The 22004-nt window shown below is 39.3% G+C and overlaps 1 protein-coding gene and 1 long non-coding RNA gene across 5 annotated transcripts in view; one reads left to right on the top strand and one right to left on the bottom strand.

Annotated features, from left to right (window-relative positions):
• Nucleotides 1–21358, top strand: part of LOC122974168 (endophilin-A1-like) — a 36939-nt gene extending 15581 nt beyond the window's left edge. Inside the window, exons 1-9 of one of the 3 annotated variants that reach the window (XM_044342127.1) lie at nt 8781–8943; nt 11064–11132; nt 11314–11386; nt 11511–11654; nt 12772–12905; nt 13031–13189; nt 14329–14432; nt 14533–14663; nt 15566–21358. In XM_044342127.1, coding sequence (XP_044198062.1) covers nt 11124–11132; nt 11314–11386; nt 11511–11654; nt 12772–12905; nt 13031–13189; nt 14329–14432; nt 14533–14663; nt 15566–15762 — 951 coding nt within the window. In that variant the 5' untranslated portion in view covers nt 8781–8943; nt 11064–11123 and the 3' untranslated portion in view covers nt 15763–21358. Of the gene's footprint in view, nt 1–8780; nt 8944–9481; nt 9846–11063; nt 11133–11313; nt 11387–11510; nt 11655–12771; nt 12906–13030; nt 13190–14328; nt 14433–14532; nt 14664–15565 lie in introns of those variants that run through there. The other 2 variants (XM_044342126.1, XM_044342125.1) reach the window with 2 other exon arrangements.
• Nucleotides 11560–12812, bottom strand: LOC122974330. Of its 2 annotated transcripts, none has more exons than XR_006400339.1 (3): nt 12736–12812; nt 12141–12259; nt 11560–11646 (listed from the first exon to the last, which is right to left on the bottom strand). It is a non-coding gene; the product is annotated as an uncharacterized LOC122974330 (long non-coding RNA). The 2 variants fall into 2 exon arrangements; XR_006400338.1 differs by having other exon boundaries at nt 11564–11649.
• Nucleotides 21359–22004: the final 646 nt, after the last annotated feature.

Here is a 22004-nt window from a genome sequence, read left to right as displayed (position 1 = left end):
TGATTATTCGTCATACATGATAGTAAACTTAATATTTTGGGGTTTTGGACTGTTGTTTACACAAAATAACACATTTTAAAGAAGCAACCATTGACTCTGATGAACCAATTAATCAGTTAATTGAGAAAAAAATCAGCAGATTAATTGAGAAAGTCGCAGTCTTACTTACATTTTTGTAAGTTGAATATTTTTGGACAGTTGGTCAGACAAAACAAGAACAACTATAACAAATATAATTGTAAGTTGCAGCCCTGATGTGAATACAAATGAAGGGTGAAATAAGTCTGAGGCAGATCGTCTTTTTTTCTCTCTTTCATATTAGATATTTCATTCAGGCGAATCGATTTTTGTCTGTCTGAATGTCTCGTCTCCTTGTGCTCTCATTTCTTTTCCAGCTTCTTCACATTTTCTCACCTTCTTTCACACTTTCTCCCACCACTGAGTCTCTGCGTGTGATGTGACACCCTTTCTATGTGTGTGTGTGTGTGTGTGTGTGTGTGTGTGTGTTACAGTAGTAGCAAGATGACCCCTTGTTACATAACACATCGTCATCCTATCTCTGTCTCACATGCACAACATGACTGAAGCCTGGAAGCCTAATTACCAGTATCAAGTCACACACACACACATTTTAAAGGGGACATATTGTGCTTTTTGTGATCTTTCTGTCATTTACATACTGTTATGATGTTGGATATCTGCTTTTGAGGTGAACATATGTCGAAATTCTCCCTGCAAGCTACAAACAGCCGTCCGCTCTGTAGTCGGATTTATTTGAGAAGTTTATATTTCAAGTAAAGCTACTGTAGTTTGTTTATGTAGCCTCCGGAGTTGGAGGAAGCTTCCTGAAACTGACCAATCAGAATAGAGTGGACTCATCAGGAGGCGGGGCCTTAAAGAGACAGGAGCTAAAACGGCCTGTTTCAGACAGAGGCTGAACTGAGGGGCCAGTAGAAGATAAATCAGGAGTTTTTAACTGGAAATCATGCAAAGATATTCCAGTAGAGCCCCAGAATATAAACATAGAGCTGGAAATGTGCTGAATATGTTTAAGTTTAAACCTAACCCTCCGATTTGGCTGACCAATCACAGCACTTCTTCCTGGATGGATCCATGATTACGTGTTTCATCCGGATGAAATGTTTCTTGGCTTCTGGTTCAACTCTCCCCCAAACTGTAGATTTTTAAACATCCTTTTAGCAAACAAAAACATGAAAAACTTCACCTCCTTCACTGATGCTATAAATATTTATGCATTTTCACATTCATTTAATTTTATCACCAAATGTCAACTCATTTTAAATCAAAAACACGAGGTTATGGTGTGAACCGTGTCTTACTGCAATTACTCTCTTCTTCTTCTGTTGTTGTTAATAATGCATGAGTGCTGGCGAGGTGTTTGTATTGTCTCCGAGCTGCTGCACTGCAGCTGGTCAGACGCTTCCTGCTGGAATCTCACCGTCTCCTCCCGAGAATTAAAATGCAGAACGCTGAAACCTGCTGAAATTATAATGCAACACATGACGCTGTTCCTCCTCCTCCTCCTCTATCCTTTTTTCCTTTTCTTTCTACTTCTCCATTTTCCTCTCTTCTTTTATCTTCCCTTTCTCTCATCCTTCCATCCTCCTACCTTCTTTTCCTCTTATTACACCATCAAACTCGTCCTGATCCGATCTTTTCTGCCCTGTCTGGCTCCAAAATCGCTTTCCAATCAATCACGGCTGCCTGTTTGATCCAGTTATCCACTCAAAGCCAGTGTAGATTCACATCACTCAGAGAGGTTTTTGGATCAAATTTTGTGAGCCGCTCTGTTAGTTTGGATATCAGGAACATCAGAGTAAACGTCCTCAGAAGACCTCAGGTGTGTCCCTGCCCTTGAAACATCTAATTATAACCAACACACTCTCTTAAAACTTTTTTTTCTGAAAGAGTGGCTGATGTTTTTAGTGTTTCTTTCATTCTTGTGTCATATTATTCCTGTCCTTTTCTCTCTCTACCACCCATTTTTGTTTCTGCTGCCTGTTTTGGGTCTATAAGAGTCAGTGTTGTTCTACGAGTGTTCAAAAGTACAGCAGTTTATTCTAGTTTAAATCCAGAAGAACATAAAAGTTAATACATACAAATAAAGATCTCAAGTGTATATGTTAGTTAGGACTGTCACTTCTTCAAAAAGTCAAATAGGAATTAATTTGAACTCAACCCACATACCGTAATGTGAGATGGAAGTAATTTAATTCATTCATTCAAACCTTTATTTATACAGGATAGATCACTGAGAGCAACACCCTGGTTACATAACAAATATAAAATATAAGAAACAATAAAAACTATCTATAAAAGCAATAAAACACATAATATGAAATATATTAAGGCAATAAAAGCAATATATGCACATAAAAGGTAAACAGCTCAATTAAAAGACACATTCACATTGCCCTATGTCAGCTAAAAGAGACTTAAAACAATTAAAAGGGATTAGCTCGACTAATTTTCCTATCTTCTGCAAGTTGTTCCACTTGTGTGGAGCATATTATTTAAAAGCCAATTTCTCAATCTCAGTGCTAACACATTGATTTTCAAGGACAAAACAGTCTTGGGACCAAGTGCAGTGTGAAATTGAACTAAAATTAATAAGACATGAAAGGTATCCAGGAATTTTGCCAAGGAGAGCTTTGTATATAAGATTCAGCGCCGTTCTCCTCTCACTGCCAACGACTGCCACCCAACTTTCATAAAAAATACAACAATGAGCTCTAAAGCCATATCCAGTTATGAACCTGAGGGCGGAACGATGGACTGCATCGAGAGGTTTGAGGGTAGAGGCGGCAGAGCGCATATAAATTACATCACCATAGTCCATAACGTTAATACTGGCGGGTTGGAAACAGGAAATGAACAGCGACCTCCTGAAGGCAAAGTCCACTGATGTGTTGAAGCCTCCATCCAACCGTCCTCCTAGGAGATCTGTCCACATATATATACGTCATCTGAACCGCACCACTAGATGGCGTCTGTCACTCAAACGTTGTTTTGGGGCGACTGACATTACAACCTGTTGTGTTGTTTTTCATGGGAGGACAATTACACATGTAATTACAGCAAATAAACGTCTGTATCACAAAACAAAAGTCACATGATGTTCATCTTATAGTCACAACAATCAGCAGCTTATACTCTTGTCTGATTTCAATTTCAATCGGTCTCTGTGCCAATATGAGGCAAATACTGAAGGCTGGATTTCAGTGGCATCTTGGAGATTATGATGTGATTTTCTGATTTTAACAGCAGAGTCTGGCTCTTTTTCTGGATCTCTGTTATTAATTTTGTCTTCCAATATTAGTGTCCTCTCTCCATGAGTAATAACTTTCTGTCTCTCTGTCTTGGTTTACCCTCCATGCTTGTCTGTCTCTATAGATGTGCTTTTATCTTTTCAAACTGATTTGTAGCCCTATGTGTCATGAAATATCACCGCCTTCTCTTCTTTGGCCCTCAGCCTGATTTATTGCAGGTCTAAAGCTCTCTGTGTCTGGTAATTAAATGACTGCTGTGTCTCACATTTTCTCTCTGAGGGGTAACGTGTGAGGAGACGAATCATAATTCCTCGGCTAAATAAAGCTGGAAGGGGGAAAAAAAGCTGTTTCCGTTTCATGTTGTGCTTCTCGGTGTCTGCCAGTGAAAGATTGCATAATTTTCCTCGAAATTCACTTATGATATAACCGACCCGGCTGCTATTAAAACCTGGTGCATAAACAGGGGTTTGACACTTTTTGTTATAAATTCATTGAATTATAAGACAATACAAGTGATGATAAGACATTCTGAATCATCTACAACACTGTAGATTAGTTTTTGTTTGTCTAAATTAAATTCTGCTCCACACAGGAGGTGAAAGCAACAGCAACATCACTGACAGTTGAACTTATTCACCTCTCCACACTTTATGATAATGCTGCTTTCCAGAGATGACACACAGTCAGAAAAGTCAACTTTCAACCACAAAGAAAATGTGATGTGAGTTAAAAATCACCTGCAGGAAACTCTGCTGTATACAGAGGAGGAGGAGGGCGCTCTTCCTTCAAAGCAAACACACCTGATGCTTTCCAGAAATGTTGGAAACTGAGAAATTTAGACTTTCTGTTGTGAAAAACACAACTGGACAACCATTTTTAAAGTCCAACTGAAATCACTTTTTGTGACGTCCTCTTTGCAGTCAAAAATAATGTTTGTTTTAACATATTGTTAATATTATTTAATTATTAGAATGAAGACAAAAGGTCTTTGGGGAAATATCTGAAATGCTCTTTTTTTGTCTCAGCCGGGTGTTTGATTGACATTAGCTGGCAGGCTACCGTTAGGCTACCGCTGTTACACCGTACAGAACAGAGACAAAGCAAACAAACTGCTGTAGATACAAGTCATGGACACACAGTGTGTTGTTAGCAGTGGTGTTGGAGAGTAAGAAACAAGCATTTAACAGGTCCAAAGTGACATTTACAGGTGTATTTACATGCTGTTTAATGTGCTGCAGCTGAGCAGCTAATTAGCTATCTAGCCGCTATCTGACGTTAGTGGTGCACTTTTCCCTGTTAAATGTTTGTTTGGTGGCTCGTTCAATGTGTGTTCATGTTTGTAAGTTAGATAAGAAGGAGGCTTTAGCATGAAAGCTAATGTGGGTTGTTGTTCAGACTCTGTGGCTCGTGTGTTGAGTAGCAGGATGCAATCAGGCTCAGTGTGACCGTCTGCTCTGCTGATAAAAGAACAACACTTTATCGCTTTATGAAAAGATTTATTTGGCTGTGTTGAAATAAGGACTCCAGCTACGTAAGTGGATGATGGAACTGTATTTGATTGAAATAATGAAACTAGGGGGCGCCGTCATGAAACCAGAGAATTTAAAAATATAAATTTCTCCCTTTTGGTTTCTGAAAAAAAATCTAAAATATTCAATTTTTAAAAACATGTAATATAATTGTTTTAATTAATTTGTTTGTTTAATTTGTATAAAAGATTCAAAGATTTTATATGTATGCAAACACACTGACATATACTGTATACTTTTACTTAGAGATATGCGGCTATACATGAATTTAAAGTAGACGAATGCTTGTGCAGAAGAGGTAAAAGCTTATATACATATATCACAGTTATTTCTCAATCCAGTTGTCCAACAGTCAACACTGTGTTTGGGAAGTTGCTGCCACTAATATGTTTTAAAATGTCAAACATAACTCAAAGGATTTGAAATATGAACTGAGTAATAAAATTAGATTTTTTTTTTTTCCTAAAGCAGCATTGTATTTTGGATGAAAAGCCGGAGCTTGGCCATCAATCCAGACGTTTATCCATCTACAGTTCAAGATGGCGTCTGAGTGTTTTGGCAGCTGGTCAGACTGATAGATGAACCGACTGCGGCTGCCAGCCTCTCCTCTCCAGTTCTTATTTCCTCCCCTGATGGGCTAATTCTCATGAACACTAGATTAATGTCAGCTGGAGGAGGGATATCTGCTCCATCTGCTGTCAGGGCGTTGTGACCTCTGACCTTCTCACTGTCAGCCACATGTAATAACAACCTTATAATTAAGCTAATTTTTCTGTCAGTGTGAGAGTGACTCAGCAAAAAGAGGTGCATGAACACAAAATACTGTTGCAGAGGGAGGGGGAAGAAATGAGATGTGGAGATGAAGGGAAAGAGGGAAATATTGAGGACAAGCGAGCGAGAGACGGAGGAGGTCAGAGAAAATATAGCTGAAGAGGTGGGAGTCGCAAAAACAAACGAGCAAAACTGATAACAGGCAACTGTGGAGGAGGAGGAGGAGAGATGTAGAACAGATGGGGTTTGTTAATGCCTCAGTGGTCTAAAAGGTGGTTAGTTCTACTCTCTGCTTGTGTGTGTTGGTGTGAAACGACCGCAAGCACTCATGGGTCCATTTTGAGTTTTTCTGCGATTACTGCAACCGAAACTTCATTTTTCTGCAGCTTTGTGGAGAACATCTATACTTGATGACCAAAGGAAGCGCCGGGCTCTCGTTCTCATCTATATTTCTCTATTTTTATCTTGTAACATACAGTATATTTTGTTCTTATAGGACAACGTACTGAACAATGTCTCTGCTCAGTTACTGCAGTTACAGAAGAATCAAGCCGCCCCACATTAAACTGATATAACAGCTCACATAAGTCATGTTTTACCTGTAATATTTGTGTTTTTAATGCTGTCGTTCATCATCTGTGATGTGATGACATCAGATTTCCACAGTCAGAGAAATGAAAAGTGTTTGTCCTGGTATTAGTTCAGTTATACAATCCAAGCCCAGCACAGGGCGTCTCTCCTGATTGGCTGCTGGCAGCCAAAGAGTCGACCTCATTGGACGGTAGAGGAGGAGACGGTAGAGACAGGTCTGTTTTCTCTTTAGCTTCTGTGCTGTGACGTGTTGTTTTCCCAGTGAAATGGAATATTTGAGCGGTGTACTGTTACAAGAGGGATTTAAGTCAAATCCTTCGCATTTGATTGGAGGCTTAGAGTTCAGCAGCTACAGAGGACGATTCCACACACATCTCCTCACCTGTTAGATGAGGAGGAGGAGGAGGAGGGAGAGATGAATGAATTAGACCTCAGCAGCCACATTGTTTTGGAGATAAAAACAAAGTTTTCGCCCACTGATATACAAACACACATCTCTTCCTGTCTCTCTCTATATCGCTCTTTTAGCTACTACGACCCACAAACAGTTAAGTGTGGTTTTATATGATCAGTGTGGCTGCGACTCGCCCAAAGTCACATTTGACTGGATGAACTTTTGTTAACATCCCTTGAGTGCAGGATGAGTCATCAAACGTTTGAAACCGTTTTACAGGAGGAGAAACAACTTTGACGGGATTTTGATGTAAAAAATACTCTGATACTGATTTTTTGACATATATTTGACATATAACAAGAGATAAATGAACAGTAAACACAGGGGCACAGCGATTTAAAACTGGGAAAATGCATTTTTCATTTCACAGGAGTTTAACCAACTTTGGTGCATTTAACAGCCGAGCTGAGAGCGTCAGAGCAGGAACCACAGTCTCTCTGCGCTGTGCCGTCACAGTTATGTATTCTTATTCATACTGTCACTCTGCATGACTCTGTGTATAATGACATGGCTAAAAAAAAAAAGCACCGATTCAACTGACAAAATGTGTTTTTAGGAGGCCGCCCAAACCAAGATGATCCTAAGGATCAGTATCAGGATGTTTTAATAGGACGGTATCAGCTTCAGTAAATCCAACTCTTCACTGTACCCTGATGCTAACGTGCTGCTATTCAATTCTCTATTTCTTATCAGCAAAGAGCAACATTTCAGACATTCATCTCTTCTCAGTTGTGTCTGTCTCTAATGTCTCTAATTAATGTTAAGTAACTTGTTAAGTAACTCGAGGCCAGAAAGAAACTTGGCTTGTTGGGTTTGTGTGTCTGTATTCGACCAAAGATTGTTTGTGAAGGAAGACGCTCCACTCGGTATCACCGCTGTACAACTACGAGTGTTTTTGTCATTCCGGGAGTCACATTCTCCCAGTTAAACTTTCAATCATATCATATCAATAATTTAAGATGATCAGTTTCATAGTTTTGAATGAGGAGCTTCAGTATTTGGATCAAGTAGCTCATGAAAATTTGTAGGCTACAATATAAGTCCTGGATCGAATTCTGATCGGGATTGAGGCCAAAAATAAAATCAGGACATCCATAATTTAAGATGTTGTTTTTTTTTTTAAATCTGGGAATGTCCTCTCTGCTGCTGAGCTTTAAAATTTGGTCAAACAGAAACAAATTGACGTCAAATACAATGTGAAGGGACAGTAGAAGCAGCAGAAGATGCTAACATTACTCAGAGTTATGTAACAGCGTGTCAGTACATCTCTCTGCAATCAGACTGATTGTTCCTTACAGACAAGAGGAGGACCGTTGGTGTGTGTGTGGTTTCTAGACACATGAGAGGGACCAGTCAGCTCCCTGTCTCCATAGCAACTGCATCTTCCTCCTCATTTATCGGCCTCTCGCACTTTCTTTCCTGGTATGTTTCTGTATTGTTTTTTTTACATTTTATAATACACCTCTATCTCAGGAACAGCCATCTGTCCTCTCCTTGTTTTTTATTTTTTTATCATTTGATCAAAGCGTTTCGTCAGTAACACCCATGCACACAGGTGTGTAAGCGGTTACATAAACACACACACACACTGTTTACCTTTATGTTATGCATGGTTTGTTAGTTTTTGATGAAGACGACATGTGACATCTGCTTCACACACATTAGCACACACATCAGTCATCTGACTACATTGTGATTTGCGTGTTTGCATTATGAGCTTCCATGTGAGCACATGTGTGACCGCATGATTCTCGACTGTACGCGAGCTTGTTTCAAATGTTTCCCGTCACGTAATTGATCATCTGAAATCTAACAAAGACGAATCTGATGACTTGGATGTTGCAGCATTTGCTATTTTAAAGAGATTGTGCCCATTTCCAGCTCTATAATTATATTCTGGGGCTCTACTGGAATATATTTGCATGATTTACAGTTAAAAACTCCTTATTGATCTTATAAACTGGCCCTTTATGCAGCCCCCTCAGTTCAGCCTCTGTCTGAAACAGGCTCCTGTCTCTTTAAGGCTCCGCCTCCTGATGAGCCCACTCTGTTCTGATTGGTCAGCTTCAGGAAGCTTCCTCCGGCTCTGGAGGCTACGTAAACAAACTATAGCAGCAGGATTTCATTTCTTTTCCTTGTTCTTTGCTCCACGTTTCAAATACATCTGTACAAGCCTGAATCTAACACAAAATATGCAAGTGGATAAAACAAGTAACGCTAGCAACAACTTTAGAAACAAACTACGAAACGGACGGCCGTTTCTGGGCATGAGTGAATGATTTGACATCATCATGAGGAGGAAGTAGAGGTGACTTTGCAAACAAAGCCTTCAAAGAAGGTTGAAGCCCTGGTTGAAGTCGCCTATAAGCTAGTTTTATTTTGTCAACAACTATCTGGGTTTCGGTTGTCGTAAGGCGCCTTATCACACCATGTGAGACGGCTCTGATAAAATCTTTTTCACAATCTGTGTCAGATTGTACGATATCAGTTTGTGTTTCTGTCAGATTGTGCAGTGAATTTCTGGTGAATCGTAGCGCTACGATATAAACAAAGTGTTTTGCCTCCTTGTGAAAATTTCGTCTTAAATTTTCTTTCTTTGGTTGCCAAAGCTCCGAATCTGTTGTCAGAGCTGATTCTCACAGTGAATTTTTGTATCTTCTTTCTATCTACACCATCATTAGTTTTCTTTCTTTTATGTTGCATTTTTGCTTATATCTGTGTGTGTGTAGAGTGCATATATACACTCTCTGAGCACTTTACTAGGGACACTTAAAAAAATTTCAAATTAACACTGACAAATATTTGAAATTTTAACAACCTTCCTACAAAAATTGTTATGTTTAATTATTCATGCAACAGCAGCATTTTCATGTGATTTTGTCCCTTTTTTCCATATTTTGTGTGTACTTTTCTCCTGCTGGTACTGTATGCATCCTGTATGTATTTATATTCAGGTGTTTACTGCATGAGTAAGTGTGTGTGTGGTTTACCAACGCGTGGGTGGCTGATGTGAGTCACGATTGTAGAAAATCCCACTCATCTCCTCCTCCCGCCTTGCTTCCTCTTTTCTGCAACCTGAAGCGATTTAGAAAGCGAGAGGTGTCACTCTGCAGCATTTCCTGGTATCACAGTGACAGACGGAGCAGAACAAAGACATGTCCGACGTTGTGAAGGAGGCGAGAGGAGAGGTTGATAACTCACAGACCTTCGGTGTGAATATAACGAGGCTTTATTTACACCACTGTCTCTCTCTGTTTACATATAAATTAAACCAGAAGCTTATTGTGGTAGATCCATTTATTCTCTCTGGGGGAGAAATTATAATTATTACTGTCTCATCAAGCTCATGGAGGTCTGAAGAAAATCAGTTCACTGTGGTTAGTTATTGATTGGATAATAACTAACCCCATCTCCATCTGGTAATTTTATTAGTTTGTCACTTTTCTAAACAACTTTGCCTCCATCAGCTTGACAAAACAGATATTTTAGTGCCAGATTAAGTTTTATTACTTGTTTCCAAATGGATCTTTACTCCTTGATCTTGAGCTTGATCGAAGACTTGAGATTCTCACTTTAGATTTGACACGAGTCGACTCGAGCGAAGCTAACTACCAAGCTGACTGACATTTAAAAACAAAATGAGTCACATAGATTGGTAATGAAATGATTTGGTACCAGTCAGACAGAAATGTTGTTGAGACGGAAACTTAGACAGCTCTTCTTTAAGGAGTAGAACTGCAAAACAGCCTCCAAAGGACGCGTTACGTCAAGTGCTGCAATAGTTTTCTATATATTATTACATGCATCTGTAAAAATCTAACACTTCCACATTCGTAAATATATTCATTACATCCTAAGCGATAATGAAAAAGAGACAAGTCAATGTTACGGTTCATTGAGACGTCTAATGAAAGCGCAGACACTGAATACAGATCCAGATTGTGTGCTGTCTTTATAAACTGTAACGTACTTATGAGAAGAACATTCAAATATAACAATAAAAACAGTGAAACTCAGCCCATTTGTAGACAGACGCTTGAAAGAGTCTTTTATTGTAGAAGGATGAAGAGGCTTTTGGAGAATTCAAACTGCTTGTTTAATGAAATGATAATAATACTACTGAGTCTTTGTCTTTGTTTTCAGTGCTAACCACTTGTGATCAGTAGTCTGAATATGTGTTTGAGCGGTTCAGCGCCAGGCTAATGAAATGCCTCTTTTCTTGATATGATCTCTTGTTCGATATACTTTCTCTTTCTTGCTGCAGCAGCTCACTCCTTTGCTCTGCGGTCTCTTTCATCTCACAGGAAGGATCACAGTTGTCTCCATTAAGACACTGAAACAAGTTCAGTCTTTCTTCTCTCTAGGTTTCCTTCAGAGCAGCAAAGTCTAACTTTCTCTCGCTTTGTCTCTTTATTTCGTCTGTTACAGAAAGTCAGTGAGAAGGTCGGAGGGGCGGAAGGAACCAAGCTAGACGATGACTTTAAAGAAATGGAAAAGGTAAATATCTATCTACCGTATGTTTGTTTAAGAAAATGTTTTTATGTCAGTATACAGTTCATGCCATCTTAAAGGAGACACTGGTGTTATTCTTTGTTTTTCTTATTGTCAAAAAATCCCTTGAGAAGTTGTGACGCTGCTCTTCCCTCACATTTTACCCAATGTGTGTTCTCCTCTGCAGAAGGTGGACATCACCAGCAGAGCAGTGTTGGACATCATGACCAAAACTACAGAATACCTACAGCCTAATCCAGGTATAAAACACACACATGAATATTATCACTGTGAGATAAAACTGGCACATACTGAAACGATCTTAAAGCACAAGTATAAGTCGTTAACACCCCCCTAATTCAACTGATGCCTGCTGTCCTGCAGCATCCAGAGCCAAACTCAGTATGATCAACACCATGTCAAAGATCCGTGGGCAGGAGAAGGGACCTGGTTACCCACAGGCTGAGTCTGTCCTGGGAGACGCCATGTTGAAGTTTGGACGGGAGTTGGGGGAGGAGTCCTGCTTCGGTAAGTAGGAATGAACACAAACAGTATTAATGGTGCTAAGATGGTATCTGCAAAAGTGTGTTATCTTAGAGGAGTTTTAGCTAACGAAAACCTCTGGGATGTAAAAATTACCTCAATGATTGATTGACTTCAGTGGGTCGAGACACAAAATGTAGCATTAGCTTGAAATTTTCAAGAGGACACACAGAAGCTAATTCACTGAAGGTACCTAATTTAACCTTAGCTCTTGCTCACAACTGAACAAAGTTAAACCAGCCTACAGCTATCTAGGGAAGCTAGTGTAGAAGAAAATCACTCAAGTCCTTGTTCAAAGTTTGCTGTGGTGGAGGTGATTTAATAGCATTCCGCTAAACCCCACAACAGTAGTAGTGCTTATATTTGTTCATAATTTAATGACCATTATTTGTGGTAAATTGACCCACTACACTCCAGATATTACACATATTTTCTTTAAAACATAGGATAAGAAAGATCTATGCTCCTTACCAAGTTGCTCCCATCATCTGACACTCCCTGCTTTAGTCTCTCCGGTTGATCCAAAAAGAAGTAGTACCTAAATAAATGATCAGCTCCATCAGATCACGCATCACAGTGATCGCTGCACGCTTTCAGTTAAAACCATGGATGTATAAAGAGAAATGGATACAGAAACAATTTTAATTTTTGCACTACATTAACATCAGATTTCAATAGTGTGATCAGAACTGCAACAGTTAGTCGTTTCATCAATTAGTTAGTTGTTAGAAAATGTATCTCTAACCACTTCTAATCAATTCAACCATTCAAGTGAAGGGAAAGTGGGTCCAAACTCTTTTTAGACTGTTAGTCAGATAAAACAAGCAGATCATTGTGACACACCGATGGCACAGCCTTGGGAACAATACTGGGGTCTTGTGCCCGAGGACACATCAAGAAGTCGAAGTTAAGTGCAGTTTGATTCCACCACGAGTACACCAACACACAATGAATACACTTGAATTATTAAGACATATCTTTATTAATCAACCTGTCCTTCCTTGCTAAGTTGTCTAGTTTTTTCTTTTCTTCTTTACCTGTTCTGTCTTTCTCTGCCTCATCTTACCTCTCTCTCTGTCTATTTTCCATCCCTTCTCTCCAGGCCTGGCGCTGATTGATGCTGGTGAGGCGATGAAGGAGCTCGGGGAGGTGAAGGATGCTCTGGACATGGAGGTCAAACAGAACTTCATCGACCCGCTGCAGAACCTCCACGACAAAGACCTCAAAGAGATACAGGTTAGTAAAACACCTGGTATGGGAAACCTGATGACCCTTAATCTCTGTAAAAATGGAATCTCCATGAACTATTAGCGGTCTCAGAAGTGCTTTATATCTGATGATTTATTTTCCCTCCACTGCAGCACCATTTGAAGAAGATGGAGGGCCGGCGTCTGGACTTTGACTACAAGAAGAAGCGTCAGGGGAAAGTCCAGGACGATGAAATCAAACAGGCGCTGGAGAAGTTCGACGAGGGCAAAGAGATCGCAGAGCAGAGCATGTTTAACCTGCTGGAGAGTGATGTAAGGATAATCTTATCTGTCTCTTGTGTGCAGTAAAATACAGATTACAGAAAATTAATCACCAACTATTTTGATAATTAATTAATCGTTTTGAATCATTTAAAAAAAACAACAACTCATTCTCCTGTACCAGTTTCTAAAATGTAAACATTTTATGGTTTCTTTAATCCTCTATGACAGTAAACCGAATATCTTTTGGGTTGTGGACTGTTGATTGGGACAAAATAAGCCACTTTAGGTGCATCTTGATCTTTGGGAAACAGTATTCATCATTTCTCAGCATTTTCTGACCATTTTTGACCAAACAGTTAATTGAGGGAATAATCAACAGATTAATCAATAATGAAAATAATCATTAGTTGCAGCTCTACTGTTGTATTAAAGTATATTTTGTGGATCAGTTGGGAATTTATTGCACTGTAGGTTGTCTGAGGTAAAGTACAGTGAATAACTGTTTCTATCCACCTGTTTATATACACATTTCCCAAGAGGAAATGCTGAAAATTTGAAAAAAATAAAAAATAATATTACCAAAAGTTTTTACTTTTGGCTGAGGTCTAAAAGTTGGTGTCTGGACAAAAAGAACAGACATAGTGAATAAATGATGAAGTACATGAAGCATTTGAGTTAAACGTCACTGAAGAGCTGAAAACATCAGATATGTGGAGGAGACTGTAACGTTCCTCGAACACATGACTACATGAAACAAACAGAAATGTCATATTTCCATGTTTTCCACATGGTTTTCCATCGTTTGAGCTTCGACTGCGGCTCTTTTAAAGACGTCATCTCGGTGTGTCCACCACCAACTGTTTATTTCCTAATAATCACACAACAGTAATGGATAGAAACAAGCAGGAAGTCAAATTTTCTTTTGCCGATTTGACAAAATGGAAATTTAAAGACATAGAAACAGCACAATAATCAAAAAATAATCATCAATCAAATAATCATCAATTATGACCTGACCAAAACTACAGAAACATATTTATATTTAATTTAGAATAGGATCCCAGTGTGTTCAAAACTGCAGTGCAAAAACAAAGGGCAGAAATCCTGTGCCATGCTGTGCCAAGCCAGACCCAGGCCCAGCATGGGAAGAGCACAGAGCTTGAAAAACACATGTATGTGTGTTGCAGATAGAGCAGGTGAGCCAGCTGGCAGCGTTGGTCCAAGCTCAGTTGGAATACCACAGCCGCACCGCTGAAATCCTCCAACAGCTCTCCAGCAAGATGGAGGAAAGGTATGGATCTATTTACCCACTTGTGATTGAAAATAAACCAATAAAATCAGATAAGATGTGATTAGACAAACATTTTTAACTGGGTCTGACCTTTATTTAGGATAAAAGAAGTGTCTAGTAAACCGAGGAAGGAGTTCACTCCCAAACCCCGAATGACCCTGGAGCTGCGGCCTCCCAGCGAGAGCCACAATGGGGGGATACACTCTGCCAAATCTCCCGGAAGGTCACCAGGTACAGAGAGGGTGCAATCCTGCTTAGGGTGTATGGATGGGTGCTGGGCGTGGTCCAGAGTGGCTGCTAAGAGACAGAAACAATCAAAACCAAGGACTCTATTCCTATTTGTATTCTTTCAAACCACAATCAAAAAGCCTCAAAGGACAGGTTCACAATTTTTCAAGTGTGTCTTCAAAAAACAGTCAGGTGTCCACATGAACACTGAAAGACATTTTCCTCGCTGTAATCATTCCTCCTGTTCATACTGACTATTAAAAGATCCCCTTCAAATGTGCTTTCAATGTAAGTTTTGGGGGGCAAAATCCACAGTGTGTCCACACAGTCATTTTGTGCAAAAATGGATTTAAAAGTTTACCTGAAGCTTATGAGCCTTCAGCAGTCTGAGTTAGTCATATCAAGTGGATATCTGACACATTTACAGTCTTTTTAGCATCAAATTCCCTCTTTGTGTTTCCTTGTTGAGCTACGGTGGAAGTATAATAACAAAAAGAGGGACTTTGGCACTAAAAAGACTGTAACGTTGAAAGATATCTACTTGATTTGACTCATTTGGACTGAAGCTTCACATTAGCTTCAGATAAACTTTTATAGACCAAAACATTATTTGATTAGTCAAGAAAACAATCTGAAGATGAATCTGTAATGAAAATAATCATTAGTTGCACCCCTCTTTGTCCTCTGTATAAACTGTGTGGAAGTCAGCCTTCAATAACTTTTTTATTGAACAAAATGGTGTGCAGTGAACAAAATGCCAGGAAGACGTAGAGAGAAAATGAGGAGACGATCCAGGGGCTATAGTGTCTGAATAGGCTAAAGAGTTAGCAGTTTGTTGCTACAGCAGTGGATGACCAGATGTCTTTTTGTGGTGTAAAAGTGACTTTTTGTTTGTCTCTCTGCAGCCCCCATGGACCAGCCCTGTTGCCGAGCACTCTATGACTTCGAGCCAGAGAATGAAGGGGAGCTGGGTTTCAAAGAGGGCGATATCATCACCCTGACCAATCAGATCGATGACAACTGGTATGAGGGCATGATCAACGGCCAGTCAGGCTTCTTCCCCATCAACTATGTGGATATCCTGGTGCCGCTCCCTCATTAGGTCCCGCCAATGACCTGACCCTTCCCCCCGGCCAATCCAAACGCCCTGAAAACAGTCCCGCATTTGCATAAACAACAAACAACACCCTCCTCCTTCTTCTTCTTCTTCTGTGCTTCTGTGCGATTCTGCTTTCACAAAATGGACTGCAACGGCGAGGAGATGCTGTGTTTGAGATGAGGCAGTAGGACTGTGATTAGAAGAGAAGAAGTGAGGGAGAGGGGGATTTGAGCGTGAGAGGGATTGAAAGAGATGAGGAAGACAACGAGATGATGATCTTCTACAGCACAGTGCTTCGCTCAGCCGGGCAGTACTGGATACCAATGAGGCTTTGGAGACTTACAAATAAGGCACGATGTATATGTACGTGCATGTATGTGTCTGTATGTGCGTTTCGACCTGTTCTTACTCTATTACGATCAAGCCAGCACAAATTCCTGCTTGTCGGTTAAACTGCTGTTACTGACAGCTTTTTTGTGATCCTGTCTTCTTCCTCTCTTCTGTCTTTCTTGCTGTCTTTCACAGAGTAATTCTGTCTTTTTCTACCTTGACTTGCCTTTTTGTGCTTTACTTCAACCCTAGATTCCTCAGCAACTGTCACAGTGTTCCCAACTTTCTTACTCCCCTCCCCCTTGGGTAGTACCGCCTTTCAGCATGGCTCCATACTGTATACAGAACTCATGATCCAGAGTTACAGTTGGTCATCAAACCTTTCTGGTTTTGTTGGAGTATATCTCTTTCTAGCACTCCTTGTGACAAACTCTGCCTTTCTCAGAGTCTGCATAGAATCTCAGACAAATGGCTGCATGCATGAACCAGCCAAAGCAAACATTTGAGTGACAAGACGCCAGTGGAATTCAGGTTTCAAGAGTGCATCATTGTAATAAAGCCGTACGTGCAATAAGTAGGTTTTTCCAGGATGAAGAAGAGGATACTTATTCACTTATTTTGAAACCCATGTATCTTATAATGAGAGTTTTAGCGGGTTTGATGGTCAGGAAACTCATCAATAAACATGTTCAAGCAATAGAAAGGAAAATATGAGGTTACATGATTTACCCAACAGCAGTGATATGCTAACACAACCAGCACAGGCCAGTTGCATTGAACAAGTTGGTGAACAGTATGCATAGAGGAAAAAAGCTTGTTTTTACTAGTCTAAGTTACCCATTCACTGTGTTTTGTGTGGAGTAGTTGCTTGTTGATTCGTCTTATTTGTGGCTTTTGCATGCAAGACTGTGTGAACAGTGGTAGCTGTTCTAAAAATTCCCATATTATATACGCTATATACAACTTGGTTGCAGTACAATGCCTTGCAAAAGGGCACACCAGTCATTGACAAACATGTTGTCACCACTGGGAAAACCCATATATGCGACGATCTTCCCTACCGATCTCATTTCCAACAGCTGTACTTTGTAGGTTGTAAATATTCTAGAGTCTTTGGAGTGTCAGCAGAATATCTTACATTCAGGACTCTATAAACATTCCAGAACCCTCTGAGACATTCGGAACATTCCGGAAGTAACACATGATGGATTCAGAACACTTTTTAATATCCCGTTGTAGTTCTTTTTTCTAAACAATCATGGGGATATTGCACAAAATAACATCTGAATACTCTAAACGGTTCCTATCAGGTTAGTAAGCAGTCAATGTTGATGACAACAATCTGCTGTGCTGGTCCCCTCGAGCATGCAGCGCATACAGTACTAGTGCTATAATTGTTACTCCACCAAAGTACTACCTACCTACAGTATGTGTATGTATTATGTATAAGGCAGTATTAAGGAAACTCCTTTGACAAAGACCTTAGGAAAGGCTGATGGTATTTATTAATGGCTCTTTTAATAATTCAACAATTTATCACTGAAGTTGGATTAAAACTTTGTAAGCCTTCAGCATTCATCCTGAAAGTTTTCTTTCTTCCTGGAATCTAGAAAACTGTTAAATTTTAGCTTGACATATACTGTATTTTTTGTTTTTGCATTCTCCTTTGGTCTTCGATTGACTAAACTATCTACTAAGGACAGTGGAAACCTTCAGTTCACATACAAACACTGAAGTTATGGGGTTTTGTCTTTGACAGAAGCAGAATATTTTTTTAACATTAGAGTGATCACACTATTTTTAGTCAACTCTACCAGCAATAGGAATGTTCTGGTGATGTTTAGAGGTTTGGTCAAATGTTTGAAGGAACATAAGACTCAAGAATTATTTACTGTTACAGTATATTCATGACTTATTTAGGCATTCAGTATTAGGTATGGTGCTGGGTTTATATCGACTCCATTGTACATACAAATCAGAAGAGGATCGACGATCAGCTACAGAGCCTATGCTGTACCCAGGCCATTTCTGCTCCTGTGTACATAGAGAGCTTAAGTCAGTCACCTTAAAATTCAAACTAAAATGTACATGGTGGGATAACGTGTAATGTGTAAACTGTATGGTTAGATTGAAAGGCTTAGAGTTTTTCTATCCAGACATTATTTATTATGTCGTCTGCTTACACAAAGTCCCTGTATTAAACATTGGCAGGAATCTGTGCTTGCATGACTAATGCTAATGTGCCAGATGTGGCTAACCAGCTAGCATTTCGCTTCACTTGATGTTCCTGTACGTATGCTTTGGTGACACAGTGTTGAGCAGAATACTTAAAAGTAAAAGTAAAGTATTTAATGCCTGTTACATACTCAGAATTAATTTGGAATACATCATCAAATATACGGCTAACATGTTAAACTGCTGGACTTAAATTTTTCGTATCCCCTGATTTATATTTGAAATGCTACCATCTTCTCTCTGACCCAAAGACAACTAATCTAACACTACATGATGCACATCATACAAGTGTGCTCATGCTAGTTACCTGTAATTCTGAACCAATAGGTACGAGGTATTCCAAAAATATTCACCTCAAAATGTATCAACTACTTGTATTATAAACAAAGGTGTTGTACAATGTAGTACCGACTGAATACAGATGCAACATTTTTGTGTTCTGAAGATATATTCTGAGTACAACCCAACTGTGTGATGATATCAAAGTGCCAGGACGCTACTGTAGCTGTGTTGCTGAGTTGAGATTGTCTATATTTAAAAAAAAAAAAAAAAAAAAAAGACAGATATTTGTCTAAGGTGTATCATGCGTGCTTCTGAAATGGGATGCATCATACAAATTGTTGACAAGTTCTTCAAAATAGTTATATTTCATAAATATTTTTTAAATCTTTAATTCCACAATGGGAAAGTTTAAGAATTCCTCTTGAAAGCTATAACGGTCTTTTGGACACAATTAGTAATAATAATAGATGCAGAATAAAAATTTGTAGTATTGACCAGATCGCAGGGATTCAACAGTGTCTATCAACAGTCAATAAACATTCAATATCAAGGCAATAAATGATAATGTAACAATAAAATTAAATGTTTCAATAAGAAGAAGAGATGGTGCCGAAGGAAAAACTGTCAAATATGACTGTGCTATATATATCTTTCTGCCTCTCTATGAGCTTGAACATCTCTTCCATTGCCAAAGCACATATGTGACGACAACAGCAACAATACAATCACAAACAAAGTCAAATTAAATAATAGTCTCTCTTTCTCTCTCTCTCTTCTCTTTCTGCCATACTTACCTGCTTGTCTGTAACTGTTTCAGGTTGTTGTAAAAGACGGGGGTTTGGAGCACATCTGTGTTCAGTGTTTTTCTTTGATTTTCTTTCTTTTTTTATTTTTGTCTGTGAGTTATGTGAGTCTGAAAATTGATTTTCTGAGTCCACCTGTGGAAAGTCTGTGAACTGCATGCAACTGATCTGCTTTATGTCTGCTGTTTGAGGTGGTTTTACCCCCCAAAACTGGGGAGATATTTGTCCTGCTGGCTTTTTCTCGTACTGCAGTGAGCCTACAGTATGTTACCTGATACTCTTCATTTTCTATTGTTCAGTTACTTTATTGTTTTTTTTTTTGTCTTTTGACTTGCTTAAGCTATATTTGTATAGCGCTATTCTTTAAAATTACAAAGTGCTTTAAGACCTTTATGAATTTTCTTTAATGTTATTTTGTAACTTCTCGGAAATTATTCTTTGTTGCACTTTTCTTCTTTTTTTTGTGTTTTCTTTAGTTCTGATTTGCCCTCTTATGGCGACATGCATTCTAACCTCAATGAGGGACTTGTACAGTGTTACCCTCCATTTTCCCTTTTCACCTTGATGAGAGTCGGACCTCGGCCACGTTGCCTGCCTGAGCTCAGTTTCAACACTGCTCTCAGATTGACAGATTGAGCGTAGCAATCCAAACAAAGCCTGCAGACTGAACCTTCAGTTGTCCAGATTTCCTCAGAGGCACTGGAGCTCTAAAAGCAGAAATACTCTCATTGGTTTGGCTAAACTTAAATAAGATGAGTCTGTTTTGTCTTCAACCAAAAGTTATAAAAATGCTCCTACCAGCAGCTCTAAATCTCATTATTTAACAAGTTATATCTTCTTTACTTCATACAAAACTGAAGTGCGGAAATGGCAAGTTGTGGTTTTACTGTTTCTTGGCCAGAAGCAGCAACTTCCTGGAGTCTTTTATGGTTGCCAGGTAACTAGGACTTTTAAGAGATGAAATGATTTGTTTTAGTTTGTGAACTATCGACCATCCACAATCATGCATATGTTTAAAAAACAAAAGAAAAGCAATTGTCACTTATGTTTTGTTGATGTGTTGACCAGAGTTCGTCTTATGCTATGAGATTTCCATTTTGCGCTGTAAAACCATAGACTGTAAAAAATATGGACGTAGCCACCGTGATGTCACTCATTGGTTTCTGAAGAGCGTTTTTGAAGCTCAAAGTGGCTCCAGTCGTCACCATCTTGGCAGTGCCTGACTCTAGCTAATCCAAAATGGGTGAAGAGGTGGAACTGAGGTTTCTGAAACAAGTCCTAGCTGCTAGCGACCTGTCACTCAAAGCGGCCGCGTCCTTAATTATGCATAACTTTATGGCTTAATAAAATTCAACCCCTGTACAGTTGTCATGAAAGGGGAAATTAGCTGTAGAGACCAAAACCATTTTTTGTACCAGGTACAACTGTAAAGTTGAGTATTTTAACAAGGGGGTCTTTGGGGATTAACTCACTTTTGAAGACTCAAGTGGCCATTCAAGGAACTGCAGTTTTTGGCACTTCCGCATTGGCACATTTTTCGGCCCCCGGATTTCTTTGGCTCCCCCCACTTAAGTTTTAACTCAACCAATGAGATTTCATCTTGCTCTTAAAGCCGCTTTACTTCAAAAGAAATGTTTGTAAAACGACAGTCTGCAGAATGATTTCCGGGTGTAATAATGTGGCCTTGGTCTGACCTGTGGCTGTGTTACATAAAACTGTACGCCTTGTGGCTGTATAAAATAGCCCTATGCCTGGTGTCTCTGGTGAGCTACATGTGTGTATGTGACTACATACACACCTTGTTGCTAATTTATTTATGTATTGTGTGTATTTATTTGGTTATTTATTTATTTATTTATTCATTCCTGTGTCCTATTTATTGGTTCGGCACCTGTGGTGTATTTGACGATTGTCAATACATTGGTGTATAATGTGGAGGATGGGTGGGGGGTGGGGGGAGTGAAGGCGGATGGGAGGGGGGTGGAGGGATTTTTGGGTGGGGGGGGGTTGTGGTCAATGCAAAAACCTAGCTGTGATACTAACTCTAACTGTTGCTCTCCTCGTATTGGATGATGATATAATCTAAGACCACTGTATGTATAACTGCTTGTCGTGAAGATGACCTACAATGTAATGACAATAAAGAGTTAACACTATGATGACATGCTGTAGATAACGTGACTCCACTCTGTTCTTCATAGATAGATAGATAGGAAGCAGACCTACAGCACCCTAGACTCTACAAAAGCAGATCTACTCAGATCAACTAAACTAAAACAGGGAATATCTCACTTCAAATGACTGTTTCATGAAGTTTTTTAGAATGTAGATGGTGGCCTAAACCCCAAAAAGCATTTATCCCATTTTAGTAGTTTTTTTTTTTTTTTTTTATAGTCAAGACCTCATCCAGTTATCCTCTAGTGTTTTTCCACACTTGAAATAGTTTTGAGCTGTTATATGGCACTTTATCATCACTGTTTCCAAAAGAAAAAGGTTCAGTAATGTTATTTATTTCAATGAGAAGTGCTGTTTTCTTTCTGAAGATTGTTTATTTCAACGTCAAGGTGGCAATGATTAGTTGATGGACAGATAATT

This window comes from Thunnus albacares, chromosome 22 (assembly GCF_914725855.1).
Source record: "Thunnus albacares chromosome 22, fThuAlb1.1, whole genome shotgun sequence".
In the NCBI taxonomy this organism is placed as follows: Eukaryota; Metazoa; Chordata; class Actinopteri; order Scombriformes; family Scombridae; genus Thunnus; species Thunnus albacares.
Note: the sequence above shows the minus strand (reverse complement) of the source record. Positions and strands in the feature narration are given on the sequence as shown.